This window comes from Oncorhynchus nerka, linkage group LG22 (assembly GCF_034236695.1).
Source record: "Oncorhynchus nerka isolate Pitt River linkage group LG22, Oner_Uvic_2.0, whole genome shotgun sequence".
In the NCBI taxonomy this organism is placed as follows: domain Eukaryota; kingdom Metazoa; phylum Chordata; class Actinopteri; order Salmoniformes; family Salmonidae; genus Oncorhynchus; species Oncorhynchus nerka.
The window spans coordinates 80,299,524-80,315,836 of NC_088417.1; the positions used below are offsets into that span (position 1 = coordinate 80,299,524).

The 16,313-nt window shown below is 41.3% G+C and overlaps 2 protein-coding genes and 1 long non-coding RNA gene across 3 annotated transcripts in view; all 3 read right to left on the bottom strand.

The window, feature by feature from the left end:
- Nucleotides 1-5,541, bottom strand: part of LOC115105808 (uncharacterized) — a 38,936-nt gene extending 33,395 nt beyond the window's left edge. Inside the window, exon 1 of the mRNA XM_029628213.2 lies at nt 5,091-5,541. Coding sequence (XP_029484073.2) covers nt 5,091-5,440 — 350 coding nt within the window. The 5' untranslated portion in view covers nt 5,441-5,541. The remainder of the gene's footprint in view (nt 1-5,090) is intronic.
- A 4,186-nt stretch (nt 5,542-9,727) lies between these two features.
- Nucleotides 9,728-13,389, bottom strand: LOC115105809 (uncharacterized). The gene is made up of 4 exons (XR_003859929.2): nt 13,104-13,389; nt 12,475-12,634; nt 11,603-11,758; nt 9,728-10,689 (listed from the first exon to the last, which is right to left on the bottom strand). It is a non-coding gene; the product is annotated as an uncharacterized LOC115105809 (long non-coding RNA).
- A 44-nt stretch (nt 13,390-13,433) lies between these two features.
- Nucleotides 13,434-16,058, bottom strand: LOC115104804 (E3 ubiquitin-protein ligase NEURL3-like). Its single transcript, XM_065006829.1, has 4 exons — nt 16,042-16,058; nt 15,264-15,832; nt 15,005-15,148; nt 13,434-14,768 (listed from the first exon to the last, which is right to left on the bottom strand). The coding sequence occupies exons 1-4, from the start codon at nt 16,056-16,058 to the stop codon at nt 14,617-14,619; spliced, it is 882 nt and encodes a 293-aa protein (XP_064862901.1). The 3' UTR covers nt 13,434-14,616.
- Between the last annotated feature and the right edge of the window lie 255 nt (nt 16,059-16,313).

The window sequence follows — 16,313 nt, forward strand, 5'->3', positions numbered from 1 at the left end:
ACCCAACACACCTCCAGGCTATGTAAGGGCTATTTCACCAAGAAGGAGAGTGTTGTAGTGCTGCATCTGAAGAACTGGCCTCCACAGTCACCCGACCTCAACCCAATTGAGATGGTTTGGGATGAGTAAAACCATAGAGTGAAGGAAAAGCAGCCAACAAGTGCTCAGCATATTTGGAAACTCCTTCATGACTGTTGGTAAAGCATTCCAGATGAAGCTGGTTGAGAGAATATAGTGTGCAAAGCTGTCATCAAGGCAAAGGGTGGCTACTTTGAAGAATTGCAAATATATACACTTCCGTTCAAAAGTTTGGTGTCACTTAGAAATGTCCTAGTCTTTGTGTCCATTAAAATAACATCAAATTGATCAGAAATACAGTGCAGACATTGTTAATGTTGTAAATGACTTGTAGCTGGAAACAGATTATTTTTTTATGGAATATCTACATAGGCGTGTTATCCCATCCAATTTGATAATTTTAATAAGGCTAACTGATCATTAGAAAATCCTTTTGCAATTATGTTAGCACTGCTGAAAACTGTGGTTCTGATTAAAGAAGCAATACAACTGGCCTTCTTTAGACTAGTTGAGTATCTGGAGCATCAGAATTTGTGGGTTCGATAACAGGCTCAAAATGGCCCGAAACAAAGACCTTTCTTCTGAAACTCGTCAGTCTATTCTTGTTCTGAAAAACAAAGGCTATTCCATGAGACAAATTGCCAAGAAACTGAAGATCTCGAACAATGCTGTGTACTACTCCCTTCACAGAACAGCGGAAACTGGCTCTAGCCAGAATATAAAGAGGAGTGGGAGGCCCCGGTACACAACTGAGCAAGAGGACAAGTGCATTAGAGTGTCTAGTTTGAGAAGCAGACGCCTCACAAGTCCTCAACTGGCAGCTTCATTAAATAGTACCCGCAAAACACCAGTCTCAACGTCAACAGTGAAGAGGCGACTCCGGGATGCTGGCCTTCAGAGGCCGACATCTCCATGGTCCATGTTCCCCCTTTAGAAAATAGTTAAGGGAGGGCTTGCAGGTATACACAAACACAGTTCAGAGTTAGTAAGAAATCATTTCCAGCAGCTAGTGAGAATTGGCAGTGAGGCTGTTTAAACATTACCAGTTATCTGCTTTAAGTCAAACATAACACAGTCTGGTGTGGGAGCTGGTAAAGCAACAGTCAAGTCCCTACCCCCTGAGAGGGAGGGAGAGCACAGAGGCAAAAATATGTTTGTTTTTCACCAAAAAAACACTCTAGAATGTGAGGCTAAGTCTGGATTTGGGCCCCGCAGAAATCAGGTACACCACAGTCAACAATGAGAAATCAGAGCAGAACAAACCATGAGAAAACTTCCTCAATATGGCTCAAAGTGTGTGTATATTGATTTTATATAATATTTTATGAAGCACTCAAAACGATAATCCTGTGGGATGCTGCAAACGTTGATAGCCATTGTATACCATGGCTAAGGTGTATGAACCAGGTTGTATGAGTTGGCATGGATATCCTTTGACCAGAAAAAGAAAAACATTTTTGAGAGGCTTTGAGTGCATATGAAAGTAGGTCTGGGAAGAATTCAGGTCTGAGAAAACATGTTCTGCTGAAGTTTGGCATTTGAGCTAAAGGGCAACTATAACAATAATGTCAGATGAACCTATCACTGTCACACAGCAAAAAGGACTATCAGCCGTGGAGATCCTCAGCCCTGTCTCCAGACTGACTCCTACTCAGATTGCATCAGACCAATTACTATCATGGAGAATGCACTTTCAAGTGGAACTGACAGCATTTTAGCACCAGGAAGAATATGACAAAATGTAAAAAGAATCTGACAAGCGAGCATTAGATATGGTCATTTTTAAGTTTTCATTATTTCTTAGAACATTTGGGAATTACATATACTAAAAGAATTTGTGGAAATTCTATAGCAAAATAGAGTGGGAAAGTGGCCATGTGTTTGGACAATTAATAGACACCACAGTAAATAAAACATCTGTCTCATCCAGGACTGGAGTATATGCAGACCGGTGCACCATAGCCAATCAGAACTACAGTAGGCCTTATGCAAACAAGACATTTGCACACAGGCCTGCCATCATTCACTTTGAATTGGACTGTGTGTTTACAGACAGTTGCAACAGCGCGACATTAGATCATTAAGACTCATTCGCCAAAAGCCACAAAAATACACCTTGAATGGATTTCTGCAAATATGTCAATACCACTTACATTTGCAAACTTTACATTCCTATTGATCAAACAACCATGAAAAAAAACAAGCTCGCTCTCCCTTAGTTATGCACATCAACAACAAAAAGATCAACTAATGTTAGCCAGAGAAAGATGAGCTAACATCTAACAAAGGAACATTAGATAAACCCTCAAACATTTTCAGCTAGTTGGCCTTCAAAATTGCACTGATAAACAATTGGGAATTGTAGCCTACTTGTCCTTCTGCAGCTTGCCTGCCAACAATGCATGCTTGTCTCAACCAAGCACCCAAAGCTAACTGGCTAAAGTTGGCTAGCTAGCTACTTCCAGACACAAATGAGAGAACACCTCACTCTGACCATTTTACTCGCCCTACCAGAGTTGGTTAGGCTGTTTCCATGTTATCTAGAGCGTTTGTGACTAACTATTACTTTCATTGCCTACGTTTATTGACACCGGCCATAATCAGCGGATGTTGCACATATGTAAATTCATCAGTTATTCTGTGCTCTGGCACACTCCAATGAGAGTGCTCTGAAATTGGAGTAGATAGATAGCCAGAGTGAATTTGCGAATGCAAGAGATATGCTAACTGAATAACAGTTGTTCAAGTTCTTGCTAGCTATTCCAAATGACACCTGCATCTCTAGCTGTGTATAGCCATAGAAAAACAACGAGGGGCAAAATGTCAGTCACTCACCCACTCCTCGAATGACATGACATCCTCCTAGCAGCTAGCTAACGTTAGGCTCCATGTTTTTAGCTTGCTATATCAATAGATGCGCTAACCTATTAGCCACGTTATGACTGACTTGTGATCATTGCCCTTGCTTGTTTGATTGTCATTCCCAGTCTTAGTTACATTTGTCCATTTCTGTCAAAAAATATTGAGCCATAAAGATAATCAGAAAGATCAAGATGCAATAACCAAAGTATATACTCCAATACAGTCTAACCAAGAAGCGCTCTCCTTACACATACAAAAGACCCAGCAATGTTCACTTTCAAGAGTGCCCCCTTCCCAGACATCAGTGTGTGTGGGCGTGCACATCACCTGCTGTTGTGTATAGCAGCTAAATAAGCTATTGACGTAGAGACAGCTTAGTGGGGTGTATACTGAACAACAATATAAATGCAACATGCAACAATTTTAATGATTTTACTGAGTTACAGTTCATATAAAGGAAATCAGTCAATTGAAATAAATTAATAAGGCCTTAATCTATGGATTTCACATGACTGGGCAAGGACCCTGTCATGGGTGGGCCTGGTAGGGCCTGGCTCCCCAACAAATTTAGTTTTTCCTCACAAAAGGGCTTCATTACAGACAGAAATATGCCTCAGCACCCCCTCAGACAATCCCGCAAGTAAAGAATCCGGATGTGGAGGTCCTGGGCTGACGTGGTTACACGTACACGTGGTCTGCAGTTGTGAGGCCGGTTGGACGTACTGTCAAATTCTCTAAAGTGACGTTGGAGGCGGCTAATGATAAGAAATTAACATTCAATTATCTGGCAACAGCTCCTGGACATTCCTGCAGTCAACATGCCAATTTCACACTCCCTCAAAACTTGAGGCATCTGTGGTATTGTATTGTGTGACAAAGCTGCATATTTTAGTAGTCTTTAATTGTCCACAGCACAAGGTGTACCTGTTTAATCAGCTTCTTGATATGCCACCCCTGTCAGGTGGATTGATTATCTTGGCAAAGGAGAAATGCTCACTAACAGGAATGTAAACTAATTTGAGCTCAAAATGAGAGAAATATATTTGTGTGTATGAAAAATGTCTGGGGTATTTTATTTCAGCTCATGAAAGATGTGGCCTACACATTACATGTTGCGTTTATATTTTTGTTCCCGGATTATATTTCTCAAGAAGTTGTTGTGAAATAAATAAGCCTGCAGCCTAATTAATTAATAAACACCTGCTGCTCAACTCGTTAACAAAGACTTCACTTAATGTGTGAAGGAAAACAGTAACAGTTTGTCCGAAGACCCAGCAGGAAAGTTGTTTGTTTATCCTTTTGCAGTATTTATAATATTATTTCAGTTAGACTGTCAGCAATAAACTGTCCAGCAAAGCCTTCCCAGTCATTCTACCATTGAGCAAGGAGCAATAATGAGGAAGGTCAGCCAGAGGCTTCACTAATGCAAACCCATTGGTTAATTGGTTAGGAGAGGAGGCCTGTAATAAAATCAATGAGTTCCTTTACAGATATTCAGAAAGAGAGAGAACACTGATATGTACTAAAGACTCACAGGAGAGGCAATTAGTGAGGTATTGACTTTGGGGACTCCCTAAAAACACGCATCTACATCCAGAAGTCACTTTTCATAGCAGGTTAGGAACATTTTCCTTAACCCTTTTCCTAACCTTAAACTAATTCTCATAACCTACTACTTTAATTACCCTAACCTGCTATGACAAAGTCACTTCCAGTCATACCTGTATCGAAGTGTATATTTGGTAATCTCCCTCAAAATGGGATGTTGTGCTCATCACAAGCTCCACTGTTATTTATGACTGGGCTACAGGCTGCTAAAACCCGGCTGCTAAAACCCAGGCTGCTAAAACCCAGGATTTTTAGGCCTATGTCCTGCTCTTATAACTTACTACATTATAACATTTTGGTTACATGTTGAGTCAGATGATTATTACTCAATTGGAATTAGGTGCAGTCCCTGTTCTTGTATAATTACAACCCCTGTTGAAGACAAATATTGGTGACATTGTGGCGCTCCATTATTGCCTTGGGCTATTTCAACAACTACAGTGATTCATTGTAAAGGGAATTATGGAACTCAAAGCCCTTTCTGGAGCAATCTAGAAATAGTAAGGCTGTGACTATTACTGGACAGAGACGAGAACACTCACTCAGTCTTATTACGGGATTTAACCTCGCTGAGCTCCAACAGGTTGATGACTGCTTGGCCGAGCAACTTGTCAGGTCCCACGAGAGCCCGGTACATTACGTGGACGTGCAACGTACACTTTTCTGTGTTACCGTTGTGGAAGAGCGGCAGCTCGAACGTGGCCTCTTCTTTCCACACCGGTGCCACGCTATTCTCTGCCACCGATGTAGCGAATTTATCCTTGGCCACCTGCATGATGGCGTATGCGTCGTTGGTGCCATTTTTCCCCTTTATCCTCAGGCTTCTTGCCTGAACCACAGTTACCTGTACACTGGTTGGATAACACTGTCGGCTCTGGTCTGATAGAGACATGGCTGACACCTACGGAGGTTTCAATACCGTCTAGAAACGTTTCAGCCTGCTAAGTAGATACATTAGAGTACCTCGCCAGAGGAAACCCTTTTACTTATGGAAACAGAGAGTGGGCGTGGTATGTTGTACAGGATGTACGGCAGACTTTTGCAAGACAGGTCATTTGCTGAGCCAAGGTACTTCCCCAGATTAACGGAGCTCGATTTTGGATCGAATGCCTGAGCTGAGAAATATACCTCCCATATTATGAGGAAACGTTATCCACTAGAAGAATATAGTATAAACGTCATATTAAAGTAGTAAGCTATTTATAAAAAGTTGGTTTAAAATTACATTTCCTGCTGAACACTGAAATTGTTTGAAATCATGGCACAGTAAAAAAAATATATATATATTTTTTTTAAAGAGCGGTGGTATTCAAAATCGTGTTCGGAAAAAATATATTATAAACGTCCCTTTTTCAGGACCATGTCTTTCAAAGATAAATCGTAAAAATACAAACAACTTCACAGATCTTCACTGTAAAGGGGTTAAACACTGTTTCCCATGCAATTAATGAACATGCACCTAAAGAATGGTCGTAAAGACACTAACAGCTTAAGCAATTAAGATCACAGTTATGAAAACTTTGGACACTAAAGAGGCCTTTCTACTGACTCTGAAAAACACCAAAAGAAAGATGCCCAGGGTCCCTGCTCATCTGCATGAACGTGCCTTAGGCATGCTGCACGGAGGCATGAGGCCTGCAGAAGTGGCCAGGGAAATAAATTGCAATGTCCGTACTGTGAGACGCCTATGACAGCGCTACAGGGAGACAGGACGGACAGCTGATCGTCCTCGCAGTGGCAGACCACGTGTAACAACACCTGCACAGGATCGGTACATCCGAACATCACACCTGCGGGACAGGTACAGGATGGCAACAGCAACTGCCCGAGCTACACCAGGAACGCACAATCCGTCCATCAGGGCTCAGACTGTCCGCAATAGGCTGAGAGAGGCTGGACTGTGGGCTTGTAGGCCTGTTGTAAGGCAGGTCCTCACCAGACATCACCGGCAACAACGTCGCCTATGGGCACAAACCCACTGTCGTTGGACCAGACAGGACTGGCAAAAAGTGCTCTTCACTGACGAGTTGCAGTATTGTCTCACCAGGGGGGATGGTCGGATTTGCGTTTATCGTCAAAGGAATGAGCATTACACCGAGACCTGTACTCTGGAGCGGGATCGATTTGGAGGTGGAGGGTCCTTCATGGTCTCAGGCAGTGTGTCACAGCATCATTGGACTGAGCTTGTTGTCATTGCAGGAAATATCAATGCTGTGCTTTACAGGGAAGTCATCCTCCTCCCTCATGTGGTACCCTTCCTATAGGCTCATCCTGCCATTACCCTCCAGCATGACAATGCCACCAGCCATACTGCTCGCTCTGTGCATGATTTCCTGCGAGACAGGAATGTCAGTGTTCTGCCATGGCCAGCGAAGAGCCCGGATCTCAATCCCATTGAGCAGGTCTGGGACCTGTTGGATCGGAGGATGAGGGCTAGAGCCATTCCCCCCATAAATGTCCGGGATCTTGCAGGTTACTTGGTGGAAGAGTGGGTTAACATCTCACAGCAAGAACTGGCAAATCTGGTGCAGTCCATGAGGAAGAGATGCACTGCAATACTTAAAGCAGCTGGTGGCCACACCAGATACTGACTGTTACTTTTGATTTGACCCCCCTTTGTTCAGGGACACATTATTCCATTTCTGTTAGTCACATGTCTGTGGAACTTGTTCAGTGTATGTCTCAGTTGTTGAATCTTGCTATGTTCATACAAATATTTACACATAAAATAAAATTAAAATAAACGCAGTTGACTGAGAGGACATTTCTTTTTTTGCTGAGTTTACATGCACATATTTTATCAGGTCCACTAATGAAAACACTATATAATCCAAGACAGGACAGTATAGGTTTACACATGTGAGAATTAGTATCTCCTACCAACCTGTTCCTGATAGCTAACCTATGTACAGTTGAAGTCTGAAGTTTACATACACCTTAGCCAAATACATTTAAACTCAGTTTTTCACAATTCCTGACACTTAATCCGAGTAAAAATTCTTAGGTCAGTTAGGATCACCACTTTATTTTAAGAATGTGAAATGTAAGAATAATAGTAGAGAGAATGATTTATTTCAGCTTTTATTTCTTTCGTCACATTCCCAGTGGGTCAGAAGTTTACATACGCTCAATTAGGATTTGGTAGCATTGCCTTTAAAATGTTTAACTTGGGTCAGATGTTTCGGGTAGCATTCCACAAGCTTCCCACAATAAGATGGGTGACTTTTGGTCCATTCCTCCTGACAGAGCTGGTGTAACTGAGTCAGGTTTGTAGGCCTCCTTGCTCACATACACTTTTTCAGTTCTGCCCACAGATTTTCTATAGGGTTGAGGTCAGGGCTTTGTGATGGCCACTCCAATACCTTGACTTTGTTGTCCTTAAGCTATTTTGCCACAACTTTGGAAGTATGCTTGGGGTCATTGTCCATTTTGGAAGACCCATTTGCGACCAAGCTTTAACTTCCTGACTGATGCCTTGAGATGTTGCTTCAATATATTCACATAATCTTCCATCCCCATGGTGCCATCTATTTTGTGAAGTACACCAGTCCCTCCTGCATCAATGCACCCCCACAACAAGATGCTGCCACCCCCATGCTTCACAGTTGGGATGGTGTTCTTTGGCTTGCAAGCCTCCCCCTTTCCCCTCTAAACATAATGATGGTCATAATGGCCAAACAGTTATATTTTTGTTTCATCAGACCAGAGGACATTTCTCCAAAAAGTATGATCTTTGTCCCCATGTGCAGTTGCAAACCGTAGTCTGGCTTTTTATGGCGGTTTTGGAGCAGTGGCTTCTTCCTTGCTGAGCAGCCTTTCAGATTATGTCGATATAGGACTCGTTTTACTGTGGATATAGATACTTTTGTACCTGTTTCCTCCAACATCTTCACTAGGTCCTTTGCTGTTGTTCTGGGATTGATTTACACTTTTCGCACCAAAGTACGTTCATCTCTAGGTGACAGAACGCGTCTCCTTCCTGTGCGCTATGAGGGCTGCGTGGTCCCATGGTGTTCATACTTGCGTACTATTGTTTGTAAATATGAACGTGGTACCTTCAGGCATTTGTAAATTGCTCCCAAGGATGAACCAGACTTGTGGAGGTCTACAATTTCTTTTCTGAGGTCTTGGCTGATTTCTTTAGATTTTCCCATGATGTCAAGCAAAGAGGCACTGAGTTTCAAGGTAGGCCTTGAAATACATCCACAGGTACACCTCCAAACGACTCAAATTATGTAAATTAGCCTATCAGAAGCTTCTAAAGCCATGACATAATTTTCTGGAATTTTCCAAGCTGTTTAAAGGCACAGTCAACTTAGTGTATGTTAACTTCTGACCCACTGGAATTGTGATAGAGTGAGTTATAAGGGAATTAATCTGTCTGTAAACAATTGTTGGAAAAATTACTTGTGTCATGCACAAAGTAGATGTCCTAACCGACTTGCCAAAACTATAGTTTGTTAACAAGAAATTTGTGGAATGGTTAAAAACTAGTTTTAATGACTCCATCCTAAGTGTATGTAAACTTCCGACTTCATCTGTATGTCAGTCAAATCATCATGGCTGTAATGTCAAATCCAGCTTCACCAGGAGAGGTCTAGGTGAACCATGAGCCTGCAGGCAATATCTATCCAGTCACTCAATGTCAATTATTTTTAGGGAGCATTGAGGAGATAAAATGTCTGCACAGCCACCATAATGTGGCTCCAAAGTACCTTAACCATCTCTATTTACATCAGAACAATTGTTTTTCTAGTAGAAATTGACTCAAGACACTGCTAGACCAGTTTAAAAGTCTGTATCAGAGAAGGTTCATTTTGACTGTTGGAAGAGAACTGAATTGCCTCTTGGGGAAAAAATGAAACATCCAATCATGGTTTGAGTTCTAAAACTATCTCACAGTACAATAAATATCTTCTCAGTGTTATCCTGGAATCCCATTTCCCAGTTAAGATTGATTCTTGAGGCATTCTGTATTGAAATGGGTGGTTTATAATCATTCTGGATTTCTGCCCCCTGCTGAATGTTGAATGTCCATCTTCCACATATACCTTCAGGGCTTTCTTATTGTTGCAGGAATTAAATTCCTCTGTTTTAACACCCAATTAAAATTAAATACTCTGTCAATTCATAAGGATTTGTATGACCCTTATTTTATAAAAATGGACAGAGCCCAGTCTTAAAGTCAAACAGCAGCTTTTATTCACGAGAGTACTGCCCATTACACATTTTACCACAGGTTATAAACTGAAAATGACGTCATTAGTGTCAGTACTAGCCCATGTCATCTCCGCTGTAGTACAATGGCTGTATGGTTCTCACATGTCTCTCCCTATTTAAGATAATATATGACCGAGCCAAGGCCATGCTTGTGTAGATAAGCCTTCTAGCCAGACTGACTATAAGTTAATTCATTTCTACCATGGTACAGACAGTCATTGTTCTAATTCTTGATTATATTTACACACATTATATTCAGTACTAGGATTAAAAAGAAAATTCATACATATACAGTAACATAATAGTATTCTGATTAGTACATATACAGTAACATAATAGTATTCTGATTAGTCAGTCCTGATTGAAATGTATACATAATTAGTCATCATTAATAAAAATCCCCTTAACACTTATATATCTCATGCAAATGTCTCACTTTAATGTTGATTTACATAATAACATTCTATTTCAACTTATCACCACTTACGTAACAATGTGATATAACAGCCCAATATCTACAATAAATGCATAGTATGGTTACACATAATTAAATTATGTAGTTTGATCATAATAAGATCTTACATACACACTTTGAGTAAACTAACTCAGGCAGCAAATGTGTAGAGGTTGCCCCCTACTGCACACAAATATAATACACCAATAAAGGCATTTGACAAGTTTGTCCCCTCTCAAGCACAAGTAAAGCACATCATGTGTCCTGGGTTTGGTCCGACAACAAGTAGCCTGTGAGTTATCATTGTAAAATGTGTCTATTCTGTGGGGAGATGGTGGTGGTGGTAGTAGTATGTTAGATTTCTCTTAAGGTTAGAACCATGGTTGCTGTGTTGTAGTTCTGATAGAAGGATCTGGGTCTTGGTAAGGCTTCTCCAATCCTGTGATGCCCCTCTTTGATCTTGACGTCTTGAGTGTTACAGAGAAAAGGAACTCCATTACCATCACAGTCAATGGCACAGAGGATCAAACATTTACCCAGCTGCATGGATCTCAGAATGATACAGTACAGCATGCAATGTTACATTGACTTTGGACAGTTTGTACGTTGACTATTAACTCTGTGTGAAGGCAAAAACAAGTTGTTTAAAAAAAATACTTGTGACACAATAATTGCTGACTATATCATGGCACACCCTGAGAAGAAAGTTAATATTTTACTTGAGACCAATAGCAGTCTTATTATTACACAATGAGAGTTCCACAGCTTTGACATCTGTGGAACATCTGCACTCTCAACAGGAGGGGTTGCTGGGTGGCCGTGTCTAAGGATTTTCTTGGGTATGCAGGGCCGCATCTGAACACACACATAGGCCACTGCCTGTTCACCACGCTATCACACACACATAGGCCACTGCCTGTTCACCCCGCTATCTTCCAGAGGCAAAGGCAGCACAGGTGCATCACAGCTGGAACAGAGAGACTGAAAAACAGCTTCTATCTCAAGGCCATCAGACTGTTAAACAACCATCACTAGCACATTAGAGGCTGCTGCCTGTAGGTATGGACTAGAAATCACTGGCCACTTTATGGAATGGAACACTAGTCACTTTAATAATGTTTACATATCTGGCACTACTTATCTCATATGTATATACTGTTTTCTATACTGCTACGGTATCGTAGTCACTTAATAATGTTTACATATCTTGCATAACTCATCTCATATGTATGTACTGTATTCTATACTATTCTACTGTATCTAAGTCTGTTCCGCTCTGGCATTGCTCGTCCATATATCGTTCTTAAAGATAACCTGGCTCTCAGTATGTCCAAAAGGGTAAAATAAGTTTTCTATAAATTGTAACATGGAAATACTCACTTCTACAGTCTTCCTCCAGCACCTCCTGTATCAGGTGGAAGGTGTTGGACTGGCGAGGGTCTGTGGTTGTTTCTCTCCTGCCCTGGATTCTCTGGTAGACCTCAGAGTCCAGAAGAAGATGCCTATGCCTGGGGACATCACAACTGTGACAAATATCTAAGAGCGGAGAATAATTATGCAATTATTACATTTGTCATACACTACATACAGATAGATGTCTTCTCTTTTGTTAGTACAAATGCAACTGTAATTGGAAGAGTCACCTGTCCCTGCATGGGGCAGCATACAGAGTAGCCACATGGGGGCAGAAAACTACTTTAATCACAATATATTGGCTATGACCTTAAAATCTATTTACTCTCCTGAGTCAGTCACCTCTTGTTGTTTTTGGGGATATGATCCGTCTTTCTTACCACAAGATTCATGGGAGACATGTCTAGGTATGGAAGTCAAGTTAGGCAGAATGTTCTGTACAGGCACTGTCCTGGAATATTGCTGTTTGCTGTAGTTCTCAGTACTCTCTCAACTGGCTTTTAAACCTTGCGTTACAACAATCTAGAGACAATATTAAATAATTCAAAACTTCCTATAGCTGCTTCAATCTGTATTGAGTATAGTCACATAGTCATATATTTATATAAATTAACATCAGAAATATATATCAATAGATCTCTATACAGTAAAGAGAAGACTAACTCTTGAAGAAGAGCTTCACCTCTGGTCAGTCCAAAGACTGATTTAGGTCTGGGATGGAGGGACAGGGAGAAACCATTTGAACAGAACCCAATTTGAAATAGTCATGTGAAGTGAATATAAAACTCTTCTCTATTAGTGTGGTAGCCTACCTCCCTGAGAGGCTCCAACCTACCTACCTGTGTATGAGCAGTTTTAGCTGTGGTCTGGAGCTCTTGATGTTGTTCTGAGCCTGCACATGCAGCATCCCTGCAGTAGTCTCTCTATTATGACATCACCCACTCGCCAGTCAGGGTCACCACTGTCATCAGAGCCACAGGTCAGAGGTCACTGTGGCACCTGGAGAGATGAAGCTAAGTAAATCCAGTGACCTGACAAATGCAGATACAGCAAGAGAGGTGGTACGGCAGCTGAGCGCCCTTGCACTTGTGAGATAGAGAGCCTCCACCCAAGAACATCTGTACATGAAGAGATTGTATCTCTGTCAGTAAGTAGACTTACTGGTACACTAGAGTAATATATAACATACTGTACAGTTAAAACCTTATGCCTGTAGTATTTTACAATAATGTAGACCTATGATATTAATTTTCCAATGTCTGTCTATTAAACTATTGTTATTATTGAACTGCTGCCCTCTCCCACATGATTTACAAATGCATTTGCTTATTGTTTATAGCACAATAATCAAAAGGACAAAACTAATGTAGTCTAAACAACATTAGAGACATGTCAAAGGAATGGACAACAATTATTTATTTGCCAAATATGAATAGTGCATTTAAATTAAACCGAAAATGAAACTCACCTGCATTGCAATGCCCAGACAAAAAAAAGCTTGCAGACAGTTTAAGACAAATATAAAGAACCTCGACCTGTATCCGGGTCTAATCCCTTAGTTGAGAGACTGCCCTGAGGCAATTAGGAAATTGATGACGTACGGGATCACTTACAAAGCGTGATTATGCCGTATTCATGTACCAGTCGGAATTGGGATACTTGGAAATGTCCTACTTGTTGATTCGTTAAACACGGCACGAGTATAACTACAGTCCGTTAGCAAGTCGGACATTTCCGAGTTTCCTAGTTCTGACTAGCACATGAACGTGACAGGCTGTTACTCCGTCCCATGCGCGTCTCAAGTTTAGGTCTAAAGCATCAGGATGTGTGAATGAATGAAGCTAAAACAATCCAATGGGGAAAATAAGATACCGTAATGATAAAGGCCTATCTGTTAACATAAATGTATGTATTTGTTTTGAAATGAGCGAGTTACTTTCGTCGTCACTAATTGGCCTGAGAGGGGAGAATCATTCGTGGTGGACGACATGTTTACTGTTGCTTTGTTACATTTTGACAAGATGAACTTGCTGTTTTTACCAGACTATGAATATAATGTCCTTAGGCCCATCGAAAGTGACCTTGCTGATTGATAGCTACTTTATTGAGGAAAAATGTACTTACTATGACTGTGATATGTTGTTGTCCTACCTAGCTATCTTAAGATGTAAATCGCTTTGGACAAGAGCGACTGCTAAAATAACTACAATGTAAAAATACAAATAAAAAGAAGTGTACCTTTGAGGATAAATGCACTTTTATTTACATGTGTATTTATATAGTGAAACTATTAACACATCTGCACATTGACAAAGTCTAGGCCTACAGTACATCACGTTAGCATAGCCTGGGCCTGTTATTTTAAGTGATTAGTGCCCTTGAAGCTGGTGTTTGGAGGATATATTGGCACGGGTGTTGTTAGGCCCGAGAGGAAGTCAAGGGCCTGCAAATGGTGGCAATATATCCTCCAAACACCGGCTTCAATGGTATTATCACTTTTATACAAGGGGTTACCAACATATTCAAATTATTTACATATTTTAATTGAAAATTTTCTTTCATCCTTCCACAACATATTGCCCCGAAACATATAGTCCCGACACAAACCTAGGGTTGCTACCCAACCCGGCAGGTCATTCTTTCTATCGGTTCGTTGCCAGAGACGTGACCCAGTCATTAAGTATTTTTGTTCAGTATCTATGGACGCGACCCATTCGTTCTATCTAAATGTTCTACTGCCATACTGGCTAGCAACGTTCTTATCCCTTGCTTGCTAGCTAGCCAGCCAACTATGGCTAACTTAAGGTCACGTCAAACAGTGCAGCCAGAGTAACAACAAAGTAACTGCATTTGTCTAAGGTGTTTTCTAGTGACATTTATTTGGCACATCCATAACAATGAACTAATGATGTGCGATTTCACCTGGTATAGAAAATGTGCTTTCAATTTTTGTCAGTCAACTTTCTTTCCACCTGTCCTCGCTATCTGATTGACTGGCGACACAGCTGGCAGATTCCGAAGTCGGCGGTGACGCGCACTGCGCAGCATTGGCACAGGCAGCGGTGCCCACAGGATAGGACAACAGAAGCTCTCGAGGATAGACACACAGCGCAATCTTCAACCAAGTCCCGCTCTACAGTGTAGGATAGATAAACAACAACAAAAACATTATGATCACCAAGCCAAGACAGAAGTTGCAAAGAGAACTACATGGTAAATAGACAACAGTACCTATAAAGAACTCGATCAACAGAAATCCATATTATTCTAAACATTGAAATTAAACTGTATTGTAACCATATCAATTTTATTGCTTTTACACTCCCCAGCCTGAATGACTAGACTTTAATAATGCAATTGGTTACTAACCTGCAGAGGAGTCCATCGGTGTGGTAGTGGTAGTGATAGGGTCAGTGGGGAGGTGGATGCAACTGGGAAGACCCTTGTTCACACACATGCAGCTGTCCTCATAAGGGCAGGACCTCCGCGTATTGCATCCTTTTTGTTTTGATCCTGAGGAATGGAAGAATAATATAAAGAACAGATTAGTTAAGTAGTATTTTGATATAATCTGGAACAAAATAGATTTTTACATTTGATTAAACAAGAAATTCACCAAATGCCTCACCCAATAAGAGCACAGCTCTGGTCTGCCCATAGACATCTATAATAGCCCAGAGGGGGCTTCTCACATCCACCCCCTTCAGGAGCAGGTACCTCACACGATTTGGCCCCTCGCACACCAGCACCCCTTTAGGGGTTACCCAGAAGCGGAGCTCTGCCTCTGGCATGTTGAGGCTGGAGGGCACGGAGGATGCCCAGTACCGGTCGGTGGTGGTGAGGTCAGGGATGGCCATGGCAGGGGGGAAGAGTGGCCCACAGGAGGAGGGGGGTATGGAGGTGAATCCCACCCGCAAAGCTCCATTCCAGTGCTGGTCACAAAGCTCCACCCGCAGATGTATCTTCTCCTGGACCCTGACTGGACGACTGCTGAAGGTCAGACCATTCTGGAAGGTCTCCCTGTTCCTCTCCACACGCCTACCTCCCAGACTCAGACTCACCTGGGTCCCCAATACCCCTTTATGGAAGAACAGGGGCCCCAGACAGTGACGCCCATGTTTTGGACCAAATTCTAAAGAGAGGGAGGAGATTATTTTTAATGGTGGTCTAATGGCAAGTCTACTTTCCTTCAGAAAACTTTAAGATAAGTGTAAACATTCTCGCAGTTTGCAGACAAGTCAAGATAAGTGTGAAGATGAAGTTTATGGGTTTCCTGTGCTTAATAACTTCATCACATTTCATGTACTATAAAAAAATATTTGTGAACTTTGTTATTCATATTATGGTCTTGACTACACTTAAGCCTCAATGTCCTTGAGTTTATGGTTTTATAGCAAAGATCTCACTGATCCTTTAGTTTCATTATCTCTTGCTAAAGTCCAAATGACATATTAATTATTAACGTATTTGGTAAAAGGGGTAAATTGGTCATCAAAAATGAAGGACCAAGGCACTCTTCACATAGTTCATTAAAATGGCTTTATTTGTATGGCATGTTTAATGGAAACAAAGATTACAAACGCAGACGCGTTTTGGCTGCATGGCCTTAGTCAGAGAGTACAAAGATACGATAATACGATGTCCTCTTTTTGACAGCATTTTCCAATCAACCCTGATT